Source organism: Bos indicus x Bos taurus, chromosome 1, assembly GCF_003369695.1.
Source record: "Bos indicus x Bos taurus breed Angus x Brahman F1 hybrid chromosome 1, Bos_hybrid_MaternalHap_v2.0, whole genome shotgun sequence".
Lineage (NCBI taxonomy): Eukaryota > Metazoa > Chordata > Mammalia > Artiodactyla > Bovidae > Bos > Bos indicus x Bos taurus.
Window position 1 is genome coordinate 86,744,570 of NC_040076.1, and position 18,753 is coordinate 86,763,322.

Sequence of the window (18,753 nt, forward strand, 5' to 3'; positions counted from 1 at the left end):
TCTGTGAATCACCACCCAACATAATAGCTGAGATATGACAATTCGCCTTCATGTACAATACCTCCCCATCCCTTTCCCCTACCTCCCCTCACCCAGTGTCACCATTTTAAATATGATATTAATTGTTTTATTGTTTTTCTTTTCATATAGTTACATACAAATATATTTATATTCCTAAGGAGTTTTTTTTTTAACTTTATGAAAAGTATATTATGCTATATGCAAGATTTGGGGGATTATATCATGCCATATATAATTTGGGGGATGTTGTGCAATTGGAGATCTTATTACCAACAAAAGTAGGTAATCACAGTATACACACATACACCAGCCCTTTGTTTTGTGTATATATATTTATAATGTAAACCTTGCATCAGACTATCCAGTCTCTTAAACTTAAAACATATTGAAATGCACTCTACCTATATATTAAACACCCATTCACTCAGCAAATATTTATAGGGTGCGTACTATGTGCCAGGAGGTACTGTGCTTGTGATACACCCACGCAAAAATAGGTACACACCTTCCCCCAAATATCCCTGATCTCACGGAAATAACACTGTATACATTGAGATAGACAATAAATAAAATAAATGTATAAAATATACAGGATGTTATGTGGTATTAAGTGCTAGGGAGAAAAACAAATCATGGAAGGCCCTTGGAGACTGGAGTTTGCTGTTTTAGGGTAGACAGCAATGAATTGGAGGTGGGGTGAATTGGGGGTGGGTTGACTGGGGGGGAGAGGCACGAAGTGACTCGGAGGTAACTTGTGAGAGCTGAATCAGAATAGAAATAAACTCTTCGGAAACCCCACGCTCGGTTTATTCAATCTCTAGGATGATGGGCTTACTAGGTATTGATGGCTCCTGAACAGACAATGCATATTCCTCCTACTTTTTCTTGCAACTAGCCTCCAGCTCCTCTGGAATCTCCCCTAGAAGCCGTTGCCCCACCTGACCACCATCACCCGGGCACTTGGCCTCCACGTGTGCGCATTCCCGAGCACGCGCGCAGGGGGGCGCGCGCCTCCTTCGGCCGAGCCCAGGGCCAGCCGGGGACGCGTACGCGCGTGCCCGGCCCCGCGGGCTCTCGGCAGGGACGCGGCCGGGAGGGCGGCGCGCGCCCAGCTCGGCAGCTGCGGCGGCTGGTGTGGGCGCTCACGTCAGGGCTGGGAGGAGGAAGGGGTTCGCTGTGAAGAGAGTGAGAGAGACATGAGGCAGCCAGGCAGGAAACGAGAAAGTGTTCGGAGAAAGAGTGAGTTTTAAAGACGCCCGGCAAGCAGGACCGTGCCTGAGGGAGAGCGTGGCCGCCTGGGCTCCTCGCTTCATCCGCGCGCTCTCCAGTGTCCCCTTTCAGCACCCCGAGCGGAGAACAGTTCCCCGCAGCCCGCAGAGCTTCAAGGGGCCGCTGGCGGCCGGGCTACCTGGAGCCTTCCGCCAGGCTTAGGGGCACCCTCTGAGAACCCACCTTCTCTGTTGCCGTGCAAGTGAACACGAGGAGAAGCATCCGGCAACCTCAGGGAGTCCTGAAGAAGCCGAAGCAGAATGTACCAGGGACACATGCAGGTAAGACATTTCCATCGAATTGGATAGGAATCTTGGGGACTAATATAAGAGCAAGGCGGTTCACCAAGTTACTGTGGTCAAGTACTGCCTCCATACAATTCAACAAGTGAAGTGGTGCAACATGACCATGACATTTCAGTCCAGTGCTGTAGGTAAAACTAGACGGGTTTCTGAGGGTGGGAGAAGGGGAGGAAAGACCTCAGAACTTCGATTGGGAAGTTTGTTTTATGTGTATTCCCTGAGCCTGTTTCTTTAAACAAGATCAAGGAATCCAAAAGGAGGAAACCTGGAGATGACCGTGTTTCCGTTGTATCCCTATTGATGCAACTCAGCATGTATGTCAACTGAAGGGCAAACAATCATAGAAAAGACAAAGCTTTTCTTTTATCATCTGCGAAGGTTCTTGACGTTTGGAACACTTTGCCACTTTCGTATTATTTTTTAAAGTGATCATTTTAAAAATGGTTTGTGCTGTATTTTTCCCACTTAGATGATGGGACATTGTCACCTATCCCTATAGTCACAGGATGACTTAGGATGAATTTCAAACATATGTCCAAGAGGCTCTAATGTTTTTCAGAGGAGGTGCGGTCTCTGGCTATTAAAGCTCATCTGAGCTGAGCCACTGCTTCTCTCTGATGTTCTCCACTCTCTTGGGCAAGATTACTTTAACCTTGACTCCAGTTTTCATTCACATAGTTGGTTCTTCCCTATAAAGGCAGGTGCATGCTTTGGGTGGAAAAAAATGAAATACCAACTCAGCTTCCTAGAGTATAAACTGAGATTTTATTTTATTTTTTACTGTTCCTAAATGTTTTAGTCATGGACTTGATGTTTGGGCTTCCTTTCCATTACAAAGATGATCAACTACAGTTTTATCATATGTGATAATTTCACTCTAGTGTGTAATGTGCATGAATGTTACAAGGATGTTACTTCTGTATCTTTAGGACAATTGAAAAACAGATAAATTGACAGTTATTGAATTTATGACTTAGTATTACCCAATATTTAATTTCTAAGCCTGTGGAGAAATTCTTTCGGATTATAATTTAGTTTTATATAAAATGGTATTGTATCATATTCCAAAGTTTTATAAGAATTCTGAATCAGCACTATCAGAATTCTAAAAGCATTTCCCATACTACTGACATCATCTTGTTTTGAAAATTATTAATAGAATTATATCACAATTGTTGGACAATAATTAGTACCTGAAGTGTATTTCTAAATACATACAATAAATACGATCTGCATGTTTCTTATTAAAGCTACACTAATTGAGAAGTTAAGTAACAACCATTCAAACAATGACAGCTAAAAAATTAACAAAGAGTTTTTACCATAGTTTTATGCTTCATCTTCACTCCCAAGAATGGTACTTTTAATTTTATGTGTGATCTATTTATTATCCCCAAACAGTTTCTCCACAGGAATAAAAATAGGAAGATTTTAATAAATGGAGTCAGTCCTCAGAAAATTGCTCATTCACACAAAATTCATAATTGACTACTTGGGCAATTTAATGAAACTTTCCACATTATTTTTTGTTTGAAAATATGTTTTTGTGAATGAATAATGCAAGCAACAATCCGATAAACTCAGGTACCCCCAAAATAATTTAAACTCAATTTTCTGGATATTTAAAGGAAAGGCATTACTGAAACTTGAGTTGCCCAGAATAATGTCTGATGGTTTCATTTCACTTTGAGAGAATAGACAGAATGTAAGACTCTGTATATGTTTTTGCCTTAATGTTTTTTTGCTTGTGCACTGCTGTAACAACAAATATGATGGCTTGCAGTAAAACTCCCAAATCTTTGCTGCCAAGCTTAACTTGGAAACATTACTAAATAAAGACTGTAATCAATATGCTTGCCAAAATTTCAGAGCACAATACTTTTTTCCTATTTGCTATGGACCATTGATACTAACTTCTGAGGCTTTACTAGTTTAGTAGCTATTAAATGATATGATCTTCTGGTTGGGAATACTCCCTCCCCAAACTAAAACACTTATTACAACCTGATTTGTAATATAGTTATTTGCTGACATTTTAAAACCCCAGTCTCTTTCCCAGAAAATAGTATTTAGCCTATGTACAAAATCCCCATTGTGTTGATACCTTTAGATTAAATAAAGAATCTTTCCTTATCAGAAACAGCATCATCTTCCTGTGCATACCTGACTCTAATCACAAGGGAGAAGAAGCATAGCCCAAACATTCCAAAATATTGGTAATTTAAAATCAGAATACATATTTGGTAAAGTGGACCAGGGATGAGCAGATTTACTAACATTTTTTGCCAACTTTGGAGTTTATTTGAACACTGGTGTTACTTGGCTGATACCTTAAAACGGGAATGCAACAGAAAATATTTGCAATCATTAACTGTACTTGTCTTTTCCAAATCCAAAAGATTTTCAAATAAAATGCTTTTTAAATAAACAGCCTGAAGTAAGGGAGGTATTCACATGAAGTTTTCAAAAATTGTCTATAACTCCTGTGGTATCTTTGTTTTTGCAACTTTGTAAATAAAATCTATTAATTTTGATACATATGTCTAATTCATCCAGTTTACCATAGAAACTGCATTCATTTTAGAAGCCACAAACTTTTAAAAACACAAATTTGATTTACTCTGGTAGTTCATTAGAAGATAAAAGTTGACAAATGACAACTATTACAGATAGATAGCACAGCATAGTGGTATAGATTTCTTGGTTTCAAAGTGAATGCCACAGGTATATTTCTTAGGAGCAGGCCCAAGAGTTGTGCCATTTTTCCAGGTGCCTCACCAATTATTTCCAAGGGGAATTCATCACCCCAGCAACTTAAGCAAAGGTTGTTTCTTTAGCAACTGTTTTAGATTTCCTTGTTTTTCCCTTTTGACCAAGGGAATCAATGGTGTTTAAATACACTTTAACATCAGTTCTGACCAACTCTCAATTCCTAATAGATGACCTGTGATCTTAAACCCTCCAATACCTCTGTGTGCTCTGCAGTGCGATGCTTATTTGTGTATGTGCATATGAGTTAACACTGCCAATTAGAGCAAAATAATTACATGTCTCTGAATGTTCCCTTAACCAAACCTTTTTCTGAAATGGTATAAATACAAAGCAATATAATTTCAATTTTGAACTAATTTTTAAATTTTTAATAAAGGATCCCCAGTAGAATTTTTGTTACAAAAGTTATTTCAACTAAAACTGGGTGTATTTATTACACATGAATTTTTTTCTGAATAAATTGGAAAAGAAAAAACAGTTTTTTCAGAAGACAAAAATTCTGTTCATAATTGTAACTGATCTCTATGATAGACATTGAAAACAAGCTTTTTTGACTTATTCAAACCTGCCAAGGAAAAATTCCATACCCTCTGGCTTCACAAGACATTAACTAAAGGAAATTTAAATGACAAAAATTACAAGATTATTAACAGCTCAAAGAGTAGCTATTTATTTATCTTCCCCCAAAAGGGTTTTGTGTTTGTCTTAAGTTTACTTAAGCTTTTTAAAAATTTTCTCATGAAGTTTGGATAACAACTTATGTTAATACATTAGGTCTGGCCACTGGAGACTCATTTGACTCACTAGAAACAACTAACATAAGAAGCCAGTCCAACAAAAGGTCATAGAATTCTCAGCATCTATAACAGCAGTTTTTCATTAGTGATACCTAAAGCAAAACTGTGAAGTAGGTAATATTTGTCATGGATATTTCCAGTCTTTTAAAAGATCCATTTTTTCCCTCCTGATGCCACCATTTTCTATCCTGTGTCATTTCTTTATCAACCCTTTGCTGACAAAAACATAATTAATGCCAATATACCACACATGCACAAACCCTACAGGGATATTTACATTTTTAGAGGGAAATCTGTGAAAATCAGGAGGTATTTTTTGGGGGGAGGGACAGAATTTGTGAGGAGAATGAGGTAATGCTGGCTTAAGGCTGGGGTTGATTGTGTTAATTTGGTCATGGATGGACATGAATTTGAGCAAACTCTGTGAGATAGTGAAGGACAGGGAAACCTGGTGTGCTGCAGTCCGTGGGGTTGCAAAGAGTCAGACTCGACTTAGTGACTGAACAAGCTGCTGCCCTCACCTTTTCTCTCCCCTCAGCTCAAATAGTACCTGCCGTTCCCCCTCAAATAATCAGTATTAATACTCCTTGAGTGAATTGACTTCAGACATAAATTTATTGTCCAAAATTAACTAGAATTCTATTGAAGAAAATTCATGTACGGTGAAACTGATGCTCAAAATTATGACACAAGCTCCAGCAAGATTCCCAAACGCTTCCAGTATATTTATAAGCAAATCATGCTTGTTATGAGAGTAATATTATGCTCCTAACATTTAGGAAAATGATAATACTTATGGCATAATATTGCTGAATATTTGATTAACCTGAAACTCTCATTCCCCAGCTATACTGGCCAACAGTTTCCTTTATAGATTTACTGTAAGAAACACAATATGTTCTTCCTAGATTTTGTTTATAGTTTATAAACATTCTTCCTAAAAACATGTGTTTGAAGGAAAAAATTCCAGCATACAAATGTTTTGACTCTAAAAACATTTTTAAAGCAAAGAATAAGAAAAAGGTTAAAACAGAACTTGTTAATTTTAAAAGCCCGAGTCTCTAGTATTCCCACTGCCAACCTCAGAAACACTGAGATGTGATGTGCCATGTAGTCAAAACATCTGGCAGGCTGCTTTTTTACACTTTTCATTGAGATCTCATGTTTCCAACACAGGCATAAGCTAGAGCTGTGTAAAGACTTTATATTCTAGAATTCACTTCTTGATATTTTGATGGAATAACTGGTATGCCTTTGCTGCACTTAGTGAAGGTACACTCCAGCCTAATGTCTCCTTGTGCTACCTAAGTCCAATCTGGGTGTTTGGAGACATCTAAACATGATGTCGTTTCAAATCCACCAGTAAAGAACATAGAATAGCTAAGTTTTCTGAAAAATGAAACCTTTTTATGAGTCAGATTTCGTGGAAGGGAAAAGTCATCTTTAGCCTGTAACCCATGGATCAGAGAGCAGATGCTATGAATTGGGGGTTACATCTCTTTCAGAGACCCCTTCCTTCATCTCCACCTCACTCACCCACTTCTCACCCCTTCTCACCTATGCCATCCCTAGGAATACCAAACAGAAGACTTTTTCCCCAGCCTCTTAAGAAATATCTTTATATCTTATATATTATTATGTTATACAGAATATGAGCAGGGAGATAGCTAATACCCTATTGGTTGGTTATCACGACCATTACTAATTGTGCAGAGCCCAAGGTCTAACACAGCACACTGTCAGTATTGTCTTATAATGTCATTTTTCATGTATAAATATGTTATTTGTGACATAGGAGATACCTGCATTATAAGAGGAAAATGTTCTTTGTCAATTAATGATTCTTGGCTAATTGGATATCTATTTTTTTAAAAAAAAAAGTAAATCTTGACTTCTATTTTGCATGTACACAAAAGTCCATCTCAAGTAGGTTAAAATAAGAGAATATATTTATGACTTTGCAGGTAGGCAGTGAACATGTAAAAAAACATTTACCAGTAGCTATTTTAATTTCCTTGTTTACTCTTTCTATTATCTGTGTCATTTCATGGACTGTTTTTATTGATTGATTTTTATCTTCATTATGAGCTGTGTTTTTCTGCTTCTTTGTATGCCTGGTACATTTTGATTGGATGCCAGACATTGTGAGTTTTACATTGTTGGGTGCTGGATTTTTTTCCTTTTTTTTTTTTTAAGTTTTATGTTTGGACACAGTTAATATACTCGGAAACAGTTTGATCATTTCAAGGTTTGCTTTTAAGAGTTCTTACATGATACCAGAAGCTACCAAAGTATTTTGGTCTAGGGCTGATTGTCCTGTTTCCTGTGGTACTATCCTTTTGAGTACTTTATCTGACGTCCTACTCATCCAAAGATTTCTTGACTTGGCTTTGGGAATGTGGACTCTTTATAACCCCATGTGAGCTCTAAGAATTTCTCTGCCTGCTCCTTTCTGATGGTGTAAGGGTCATTTCCTCACATACATGGTCAGAACTCAGTGGAAAACTAGGGGAGGAAGCCCCCTGCATTTCTCCAGCACTCTCCCTCTGTTCAGACTTCTCCCTACTACTCTGCCCTGTGTATTCTAACACCTGGGCCTCCTTAACCCTCCACTCTGTCTCCTCAGCTTATTGCGAGTATAAGAGTTTTGGGGGGTTCTTGCTTCCTACGTTATGTCTGGAAAACTCTTTGCTGGCAGTACGCTAGGGCAATTACAGGAGTCACTTTGTTTTCCTTCTCTCAAGGATCCGATCCTGTGAGGCTTTTTTTCCCAATGTTTAATAACCATTTGTTTGTATATTGTCTGTTTTTTTCCTAATTTTATTGAGAAATAATTGATGTACAACACTATGTAAGTTTAAAGCATACAATATGATGGTTTGATTTACTTATATTGTGACACAATAGGTTCAGTTACCGTCCATTTTCTTGTGTAGATACAGTAAAAAGAAAGAAGGGAAAAGGAAAAAATTTCTTTCTTGTGATGAGAGTTCTTAAGATTCACTCTAACAACTTTCCTCTATGTCATACAGCAATGTTAGCTATAATCCTCATGTTGTGCATTACATCCCTAGTGTTTATCTTATAACTGCAAGTTTGTGCCTTTTGACTACCTTCTTCCAGTTCCCTCTCCCCTCCTCTCTGCCTCTGGTAACCACAAGTCTGAGTTTATTTGTTTGTTCTTAGTTTCCACATATAAGTGAGATCATAGTGTTTTTCTTTCTCTGAGTGACTTATTTAACTTAGCATAATGCCTCCAGAGTCCATCCATGTTGTTGCAAATGATACAATTTCCTCATTTTTATGACTAATAATCCATTTTATGTGTGTGTGTGTGTGTGTGTGTACCACAACTTCTTTAACCATTTATCTACCAATAGACACTTCAGTTATTTTCATGTCTCAGCAGTTGTAAATAGTGTTCCTTTGAACGTGAGGATGCTGATATTTTTTGAGTTAGTGATTTTGTTTCCTTTGGATGTATTCCCAAAAATGGAATTGCTGGGTCATATGGTACTTCTGCTGCTGCTGCTGCTGCTGCTAAGTCACTTCAGTCATGTCTGACTCTGTGCGACCCCATAGATGGCAGTCCACCAGGCTCTCCCATCCCTGGGATTCTCCAGGCAAGAACACTGGGGTAGGTTGCCATTTCCTTCTCCAATGCATGAAAGTTAAAAGTGAAAGTGAAGATGCTCAGTCGTATCCTACTCTTAGCAACCCCATGGACTGCAGCCTACCAGGCTCCTCCGTCCATGCGATTTTCCAGGTGACAGTACTGGAGTGGGTTGCCATTGCCTTCTCCTATGGTAGTTCTACTTTTACATTTTAAAGGTCCTCCATATTGTTTTCCATAGTTATTATACTGCTTTTCAATCCCCCAACAGTGTACAACAGCTCCCTTTTCTCCACATTCACATTAGCATTTGTTATTTCTTGTTTTGGGATGATGACCATTCTAACAAGTATGAGATGATAGCTTATTATGGTTTTAATTTGCTTTTCCCTACTACCTAGTGTTGTTGAGCATATTTTCATATACCTGTAGGCATTCCTATACCTTTTCTACTCAGGTCCTTTCCCCATTTTTTAATTGGGCTATTTGGGTTTTTTTGCTGTTGAGTTGCATAAGTTCTTTATATATTTTGAATATTAACCCTTTATCACGTATAGTTTGCAAATATTTTTTTTCCAGTTACATAGATTTTCTTTTCGCTCTGTTGATGGTCTCTTTTGCTGTGTGTGCAGAGGCTTTTCTAGTCTGATGTAGTCCCACTTGTTTATTTTTCATTTTGTGGCTTGTGCTTTGGATGCCATGCCATCATTTTTGACTGATCTGTATTAGTACTGATATACTACTTCTCCTGTTAAAATTCCATTAGATAAATGACCATTATCACTCTCCATGTGAGATTTCACTAGATTGATCATCTTTATTATTTTTAGACAATGACCATTAAAAATTGTACAGGTGAAAAATAATGAGCTCATATAGATAGGTAAAGTTTGCTTAGCCACCATTTCATTAAAGAGAAACCCACAGAACTCTGCCAGCAGCTTTGAAATGGGGTGAACCTGAGCCACGCAGGAGAGTTTGCATTGCAGTCGCATATACAAGTCCCCAAAGTCCCTGCTCATACATAGGAACCCCCCTGGAAAGCCAGACAAACCCTGTAAGTGGGAGTTGGTGTAGCAAAAACTTTTTTTCCAAACAGAATGCCATATGGTCATCTATAAATCATGGAGATTCTAACAGCTGATTGGTGCTGTTGTGATGCCAGAAATCTACCTAGGGAGCCACAGAATTCCCACTTCCACTGAGCCTCTTAAAAACTATGCAGTTTTTAAAGCCACTGGTATGGCAGAGGAATTCAGAACCATTTCAGATGAATAATCATAGAAGGAACTAGGGATATTTGGCTTGGAAAGTAAAGACTCGAGGAGATCATGATGACTTTATATAAATATTAGAATAGATTTTATGTAAGAAGGGAATAGTCCATACACCCTTGAGGGTTAAAACTGGTACCCTAGCAGGGTGAGATAAAGTTTCCTCAAGGCAATGACTGTGAGAAGACCCTGGATACAGTACCCCGTTCTCACTGTAGTGAGCTGCCTGCTTGGAGACGGAAGAGGCCAAGAGTTAAGGGGGGCCGAATGGAAGCAGAGCACAGTGTCCTTGTACATACGCAGGCCTCTGACCCAAGACCATTATGCCTGTGGATGAAAGTACTGAAAAGCACCGTGAAATGGCATGTGTGTTTGGGTATGCGTGTCTGTGTGGCCCACCTGAAATGGTTGTAGTCAACTGAAGTAATGACCTAAAATAAACAAAACCCAGTGTGTTCTGGGGGAAACATTCCCTGGTTTCTTGAAAGTATACAGGTGAGCATCAGACAGAGGCATGCCAGTGCCATGAGGCGAAGTGGTCAAAACTAGTGAAAAGTCTGAAAACACAGAACCTTGTCAAGATGAGAAACAGGAAAACATTTAAACCTCTTAAGATGAAGCTGCTGGAGCTGCAAAATATGTTTTCACCTCCTTTCACACGGGTAAAACTGTAACATACGAAATGGTATCTTCTGATCATGCTGGATTAGACATCTGATTGAACATCTGATTGGACACGCTGATCATCTGATGGGACAGGTGATTGATTATGTGTACATGAAAGATCTGGGAGCTGGTTGAAAAATGTAAAATCTCAGGTCCTTCTTCAGACCTAGTGAATCCAAAACTGAATTCTCCAATATACCCGTGATTTTTACACACACTAACATTTAGGGTACAGTGATCTGAAAACATCTACATAAAGAACAGGACCTGATCTATTGCACTGAGACCTTAGCAAAAAGCTTGATTCTTAGATAGTTTTCTGACATCACAGAGGCACAATGATGAGGTACCTGACAGAGGTGCTGGCAACAGCAGCTACCACAGCTGTGGTTGAATAAAATTTCTTTCTTATATTCCTGTCATAACCTCTACCCAACTGGTTATACTTTTTCCATCTGGAGAAAGCTCAGCAAACCTATTATGTTCAAACTGAATAAAACAAAATTTTAAATATTTAAAGAACTATTATGTCTTCATCCTATTAAATCTTTTCTGCTCCAAGATAAACAGCCCAGTTCACTCAATCGTTTCTCATAATGACATTTCTGATGTTTTAATGGTTCCATGAAAGTATGGCCCTCTGAACAAGACACACAGCTCAAGATGTGATCTGACCAGTGCCATGCACTGTGACATTATTTATCTCTTGGAAAAGACATCTATTCAGACAGCTGCTATAGCATCTTTAGACTAAATTGCCCTCTAAATTGTTCTGATGCTTTACAGGTGTTAGTCTTTATACCAGAATAATCTTGGATCCAAATATGCTCATTAGAATATTCTAGGCTAACAGTTCCTTATGTCTTCAAAAATTGCAATAATGTTCAGTTTTGAGGTCCCAGAATCCTAAGTTTGAAGAACTCTTGAAATTGTTTTGTTCAATCATCTCATTTCACAGATGAGGAGACTGAGGTCGAAGAAAATAAGAGACTTGCTCAAAAAGTCCCATATACCTTAGCAGAACTAGTACTGGAATGAAAGCTGCCTTCCACTAGTGTGCTATTCCCATTACACTATTATTATTTTGAATTACAATAAAAAGTCTAAGGAAAAAGTAAGCATTATAATAAACTGCTAGATGTTTTCAAATGTTCAATGTTTGGCATTTAGTCACAAAAAAGTATTTCTTCCTGCTTTTTAGTGTAACTATTTAATTTTTTATCTTTTTTATTTTTAAAAATTTCTTATTTTATATTGGAGCATAGCTGATTAACAATTAACAATGTTGTATTAACATAGTTGATTAAAAACATTTTATTAGTTGATTAACAAGGTATATAGCAAAGTGACTCAGTTGTATCTATTCTTTTTCAAATTCTTTTCCCCATTTAGGTTATTATAGAATATTGAGCAGCATTCCCTGTGCTATACAGTAGGCCCTTATTAGCTCTCTATTTTAAATATAGCAATATGCACATGTCAATCCCAGAGTCCCTTCTCCCCATTCTTGCCTGCTGGTAACCACAAATTCATTCTCTAAGTCTGTGAGCCTGATTCATAAATAAGTTCATTTGTATCATTTTTTAGAGTCCACGTATAAGTGATATCACATATTTGTCTTTCTCTAATTTACTTCACTTAGTATGATAATCTCTAGGTCCATTCATATGGCTACAGATGGCATTATTTCATTACTTTTAATGGCCGAGTAGTATTTCATTGTACATATGTACCACATCTTCTTTTTATCCATTCCTCTGTCAGTGGACATTTAGGTTGCTGCCATGTTCTGGCTGTTGTAAACAGCACTGCCATGAACACTGGGGTGCATGTATCTTTTCAAGCCATGTTTTCCTCCAGGTATATGCCCAGGAGTGGGCTTTCTGGATCATATGGTAGTTCTATTTTTAGCTTCTTAAGGAACCTACTCAGATTGAATATATATTTATCAGATATATTCAATTTGAGTAGTCATTTGTTTGGCTGACAATATAAAAAAAAGTACAGTCTGTAAATCTGTTTTAAAAGTAGAATGAAGTATTGTGAAAAGCTGTATCATTTTTGTTTCCTAAAGGTGTTCCTCAATGTCTCTCCTTGGACTGATTAGATTGACCATTTGAATGAACTTGTTTGATAGGTTCTTAGAACTAGTTGCCTAAATATACAAGTAAATCCATCAGGCGTTCTTAGCTGTTAAGTGACAGAAAACAACTCTGGCTCATTTAAGCATAAAGGCAATTTATTAGAAGTATATTTGAACAATTGATAAGCATAGAAAGAATGATATAGAAAAATCACCACTTTTGCAATCATAGTAAAAATTGATTCAAGAGAGAATAAATGATTATTGGATGCTAAATCTGATGAAGGGGAATTTGAGTATAAACAGGATTTACATGACCTCAAAATGTCACCCAAGTAAATTACAAAACAAAAAATAGCGCCTTTCCCATGGAGAAACTGCACCCTAAGTAGCCAAAGTCAACATCACCAATAAGGTGATCAATGGAATGTCCATCTCTGGATGCAATGCCCGGAGAAGGACACATCACTCCTGTGAGGATGCAAAACTTGCATCTAATCATGAAAAAATCTCAGATAAACCCAAAATGAGGGATATTCTATAAAAAGTAGCAGATTATGTTTTTTTTTTAAATGTCAGTGTCATGAGTAACAAAGAAAAACTGAGATGTTTACAAATTAAAAGGAGACCTGAGAAATGCAATATGTGATCGTGGACTGGATCTTGGTGTGGGAAACAAAATTGTCATAAAGCACAGTGTTGGCACAATTGAAACTTGAATATGGTCTGGAGGTTAGATTGGTGTTAGTGTCATATATATTGATTGATATATGATAACTGTGGCAGGAGAATATCTTTGTTCGTATGAAATACATGCTGCAATATGAAGGGTTATAGGGGCATAGTGCAGGTAGCCTACTCTCAAGTGATTTGGAATAATGAAAATAATAATATGCATGATATTAAATATAATTGCCTATATAAAGAGAGAGAAAAAGCACAAATATAGCATAATGTTAGAAACTGGTAAGTCTGGGAAAAGGGTATTATGAGAGTCCATTGAACTTACAATGGTATTACAAAATACATAAGTATTACAAGAATACTTACAATTTTTCTGTAGGCTTGCGATTATTTCAAAGTAAAAAGGTTTTTTAAATATTTTTGAAAAACACTCCTGGAACTAGACTCTGGATGGAAGGACCATGAAAACCCCATGCTGGAGCTTCAGCTGCTGCCACCCACTGCCAGGATGAATGTTCTCCCATGACTGTGTGCCCCCGGGTCTCCATTTATAGTGGGCTCAGGTGATGCTGGTTGGTAGAGCTGAGATTACACTTCCGTATGCTGTCTGCAAGGTATTCTGGGAAAGTGCATGTCTGCTTACCACCAAGATTCCAAAAGTTGACAGTTTCCCAAATATAGAATGTACATTTGAGAAAGTTAAAAAATTAAAAAGCCAGTGTTCAGTATAACATGTTATAGATGTTGTTTAAAAGTAAAATAGACACCTCTCTATCTTAACTAGAGTTTAGTTGTCCTTTAAGAATAAGAAATAAAAAAAATAATTCTCTTTAAGCCCTGTGCTTATTTGGCACTATCTACCTTTACATGGGAGAAGGAAATGGCAACCCACTCCAATATTCTTGCCTAGAGAATCCCATGAACAGAGGAGCCTGGTGGGCTGCTGTCCAAAGGGTGTCATAGAGTCAGATGTGACTCAATGCATGCATGCATTGGAGAAGGAAATGGCAACCCACTCCATTATTCTTGCCTGGAGAATCCCAGGAACAGGGGAGCCTGGTGGGCTGCCATCTATGGGGTTGCACAGAGTCGAACACGACTGAAGCAACTTAGCAGCAGCAGCAGCAGCCATTACATGTAGGAGAATACAGCAAAGGAGAATACAATAAAGCTAGAATATATTGGTTTATTAAACCGTGCAGCAACGAAGAGCAGAATGACCCCTCATCAGGGTCTATCTACTGCTCACTTCTATTTTTTTGAGAAATTAGAAAGAGCTCTGTGAAGAATTTGGTAATTGATCAGGGAATTAAAATACATATCCTGTACTTTAGTTATAAGAACTCTTTTTCTTCATATGTAGGAATTTAATGTGAAAAACTGGACACATTATTGTTTCATAGTCATCCAAATAATGATTATAATCTAGATGCCCTATGCATTTGAGTCATTAATACTGATATGCAATCTAGTATGTAAGTCTTTTGGAAGATTTATATAACACAAAAACAAAGTGTTCTTAAAACACTTCTTAAAATAAAGCTTGGGGCAAGATTAAATTAAAACAGAATCTTGGAGATATAAAGGTCTTTAGAGTTCACATAGCACAACTTTGTCGTTTCACCTTTGAGGAAACTGAGATCTAGATCTTGATGGCTTAGATTTCTGTAATTAATTGCCTTCCCCAAAAATGAGAGGGGTGGGGAAAGGATGCTGAAAGGCTTTGATGGCATGCATCAGACATTGCTTCATGATTCCTTACATTTGAAGAGACTACAGAAACAGACTGCCAAAGAGCTTGGGCTCAAGGTCAGACATCACTTTCAAATCCTGCTTTACCATATATTATCTGTGAGATCTTGCTCTTATGACTTATCCTCACTAAACCTCACTTTCCCCGTCTGTGGCAAGAATATAATAAATGTACCCATATGTTGTGATGATTTTTTAAGGATTTACTCTTATTTTTTTTTAATTGAAATGCAGTTGATTTACAACATTGTTTTAGTTTCAGGTATGCAGCAAAGTGGTGATATATTATACATATTTTATTCTTTTTAGATTCTTTTTCATTATAGATTATTATAAGATATTGCATATAGTTCCCTGGGCTATACTGTAGGTCCTTGTTGTTTGTGTATTTTATATATAGTAGTATATATCCATTAATCCCAAACTCCTAATTTAACCCCCCAGTTTCCACTTTGGTAACCATAAAGTTTATTTTCTATGTCTGCAAGTTTGTTTTTTAAATAAGTTCATTTGTATCAATTTTTAACCAGTATATTTTATTGAAGTATAGTTGATTTACTGTGTATTAATTTCTGCCATACAATAAAGTTATTCAGTTATACTTATATCTACATTCTTTTTTAATATTCTTTTCCATGATAGTTTATCATAGGATATTAAATATAGTTCTCTGTGCTATACAGTAGGACCTTATGGTTTATTTATCCTATATATAAAAGCTTACATCTGCTAACCCCAACCTGCCATTTCACTCCTCCTCCAACCTCCTCCCCCTTGGCAACCACCAGTCTATTTTCTATGTATGTGATTGTGTTTCTGCTTCATAGATAGGTTCATTTGCGTCATATTTTAGATTCCACATATAAGTGATACCATATATTTGTCTGACTTACCTCACTTAGTATGCTAATCTCTAGGTCCATCCATGTTTCTATAAATGGCATTATTTCATTCTTTTTATGCTGAGTAATATTCTATTGTCTGTATACACCACACTTCTTTATCCATTCATTTATCAATGGACATTTAGGTTGCTGCCATGTCTTGGCTATTGTAAATAGTGCTGCTATGAACATTGGAGTGCATATATCTTTTCAAAATAGAGTTTTCATCTTTCCTGACTATATGCCCAGGTGTGGGATTGTTGGATCATATGGTAACCATTTTCTAGTTTTTTAAGAAATGTCCAGAGTGTTCTCCACAGTATCATGGATTAACTGACCATAAGCGCATGGGTTGTTTTCTGGGCTTTCTATCCTGTTTCATTGATCTATGTTTCTGTTTTTGTGCCAGTACCATGTTGCTATTGTTTAGTTGCTAAGTCGTGTCCAACTCTTTGCAACCCCATGGACTGCAGCACACCAGGTTTCCCTGTCCTTCACCATCTCCTGGAGTTTGCTCAAACTCATGTCCTTTGAGTCAGTGATGCCATCCAACCATCTCATCCTGTGTCGGTCCCTTCTGCTCCTGCCTTCAATCTTTTCCAGCATCAGGGTCTTTTCCAATGAGTCAGCTTTTCACATCAGGTGGCCAAAGTATTGGAGCTTTAGCATCAGTCCTTCCAATGAATATTCAGGACTCATTTCCTTTAGGATGACTGGTTTAATCTCCTTGCAGTCCAAGGCACTCTCAAGAGTCTTCTCCAACACCACAGTTCAAAAGCATCAATTCCTCAGTGCTCAGCTTTCTTTATGGTCCAACTCTCACATCCATACATGACTACTGGAAAAACCATGGCTTTGACTATATGGACCTTTGTCAGCAAAGTGATGTCTCTGTTTTTTAATATGCTGTCTAGGTTTGTCATAGCTTTCCTTCCAAGGTGCAAGCATCTTTTAATTTCATGGCTGCAGTCACTTCCACTGTGATTTTAGAGTCCAGTAAAATAAAATCAGTCATTGCTTCCACTTTTCCCCTTTTATTTGCCATGAAGTGATGGGACGAGATGCCATGATCTTAATTTTTTGAATGTAGAGTTTTAAGCCATCTTTTTCACTCTCCTCTTTCACCCTCATCAAAAATCTCTTTAGTTTCTCTTTGCTTTCTGTCATTGAAGTGGTATCATTTGCCTATCTGAGATTGTTGATATTTCCCCTGGCAATCTTGTTTCCAGCTTATGATTCATTCAGCCCAGCATTTCACATGATATACTCTGCATATAAGTTAAATAAACAGGGTAACAGTATACAGTCTTGACATACCCCTTTCTCAATTTTGAACCAGTTTGTTGTTCCATGTCCAGTTCTAACTGTTGCTTAGACCCACACACAGATTTCTCAGGAGACAAACCAGTACTTGAGTATACTATAGCTTTTTAGTATAGTCTGAAGCCAGGGAAGTTCTAGTTCTGTGAAAAATGCCTTTGGTCATTTGGTAGGATAGCTTTTATGTTTTACAGAAATAGAAAAGTGTTTCATATATATTATATGTGGAAGAAGGAGTTTAGCCACAGCAGTGCCTATTATATTTGGTTGTTTACAATGGTGACAGATGCTTGATTTTCTTCTTCTCTCACAGTTCTGGATTTTTTTTTTTCATTTCCACATAACAGAACTCTCGCCTTCTGTACACTGAATATTTCCTCATCCTTTATATTCCACCCAAATGTTATCTCCTTGTGAGTGCTGCCCTGTGCCTGCACCACCACCCTCCCACTTCCCCCACACACAGTGAAGAATTAGGAATGTCTTTCTTAATGCTTACTTAGCATCTTATATCCATCACTAATACCATAATTAACATTTAGCTTTAATTATTTATTTTTGTCTCCCCAACTGTTTGTAAACCCATCTGTAGCAGTGACTATATATGCAGTACATTTTTATATCCCTGGAGACTAGTAGTGCTAGGTACATATATATTAATGTAGTTTTTATTGAATGAATGAAAGAATGAATTGGTGAATGAATGAATGAAACAATGAAACAATGAATAATTGAAATATTCAGAAGAGTCCTTTACTATCCTGAATAAGGACTCCAAAGTGCAATTGGCATGGTCTTTCTGATTCTAAGACACAGTGGCCCCAGAAACTGGTTTATTCCCATGAGTTTCAGGGAGGAACGCATATCAAGTGAAGTTTCCACACAGTTGAAAGAGAATCAATTACAGGGAAACCTTATAAACCTTATAATTAGATTGCCACTGTAATTAAGCAACACTTCGCTGTCAAAGTAGTCTATGCAGTTTAATGGGTTCAAATTTGTAAAGCCTCAGACAGTTTGGGGCTGCAGATTTAGAAACATAATAGATTCTCCTAATGGTTTCTATCTATATCTCTAACTAGCCAAGGTCACTTGGAATTAGAATCCATGCCTCTAGTGTTCTAGGCACCTCCTTAGCACTTCAGCTAGTTGTCAACAGTGATTTTGGTAACAGTGCTAACACATACATCCCTGAGACTGCTGAGACAACAGAACATCATCATTAAAACTGTTCTACAAGGACATCTTGTTTATACCCAGTTATAAGTTTTGCTTACGCCTCTAGCCCTAACCTTTCCAGATGCACATACACACAC

The 18,753-nt window shown here is 37.5% G+C and overlaps 1 protein-coding gene across 3 annotated transcripts in view; it reads left to right on the forward strand.

Annotated features, from left to right (window-relative positions):
- The first annotated feature begins 1,094 nt into the window (after positions 1-1,094).
- The window catches only part of PEX5L (peroxisomal biogenesis factor 5 like), a 314,349-nt gene continuing 296,690 nt past the window's right edge, over positions 1,095-18,753 (forward strand). The window contains exon 1 of one of the 3 annotated variants that reach the window (XM_027540357.1): positions 1,095-1,571. In XM_027540357.1, the coding sequence (XP_027396158.1) occupies positions 1,551-1,571 (21 nt within the window). In that variant the 5' untranslated portion in view covers positions 1,095-1,550. The remainder of the gene's footprint in view (positions 1,572-18,753) is intronic. The other 2 variants (XM_027540356.1, XM_027540363.1) reach the window with 2 other exon arrangements.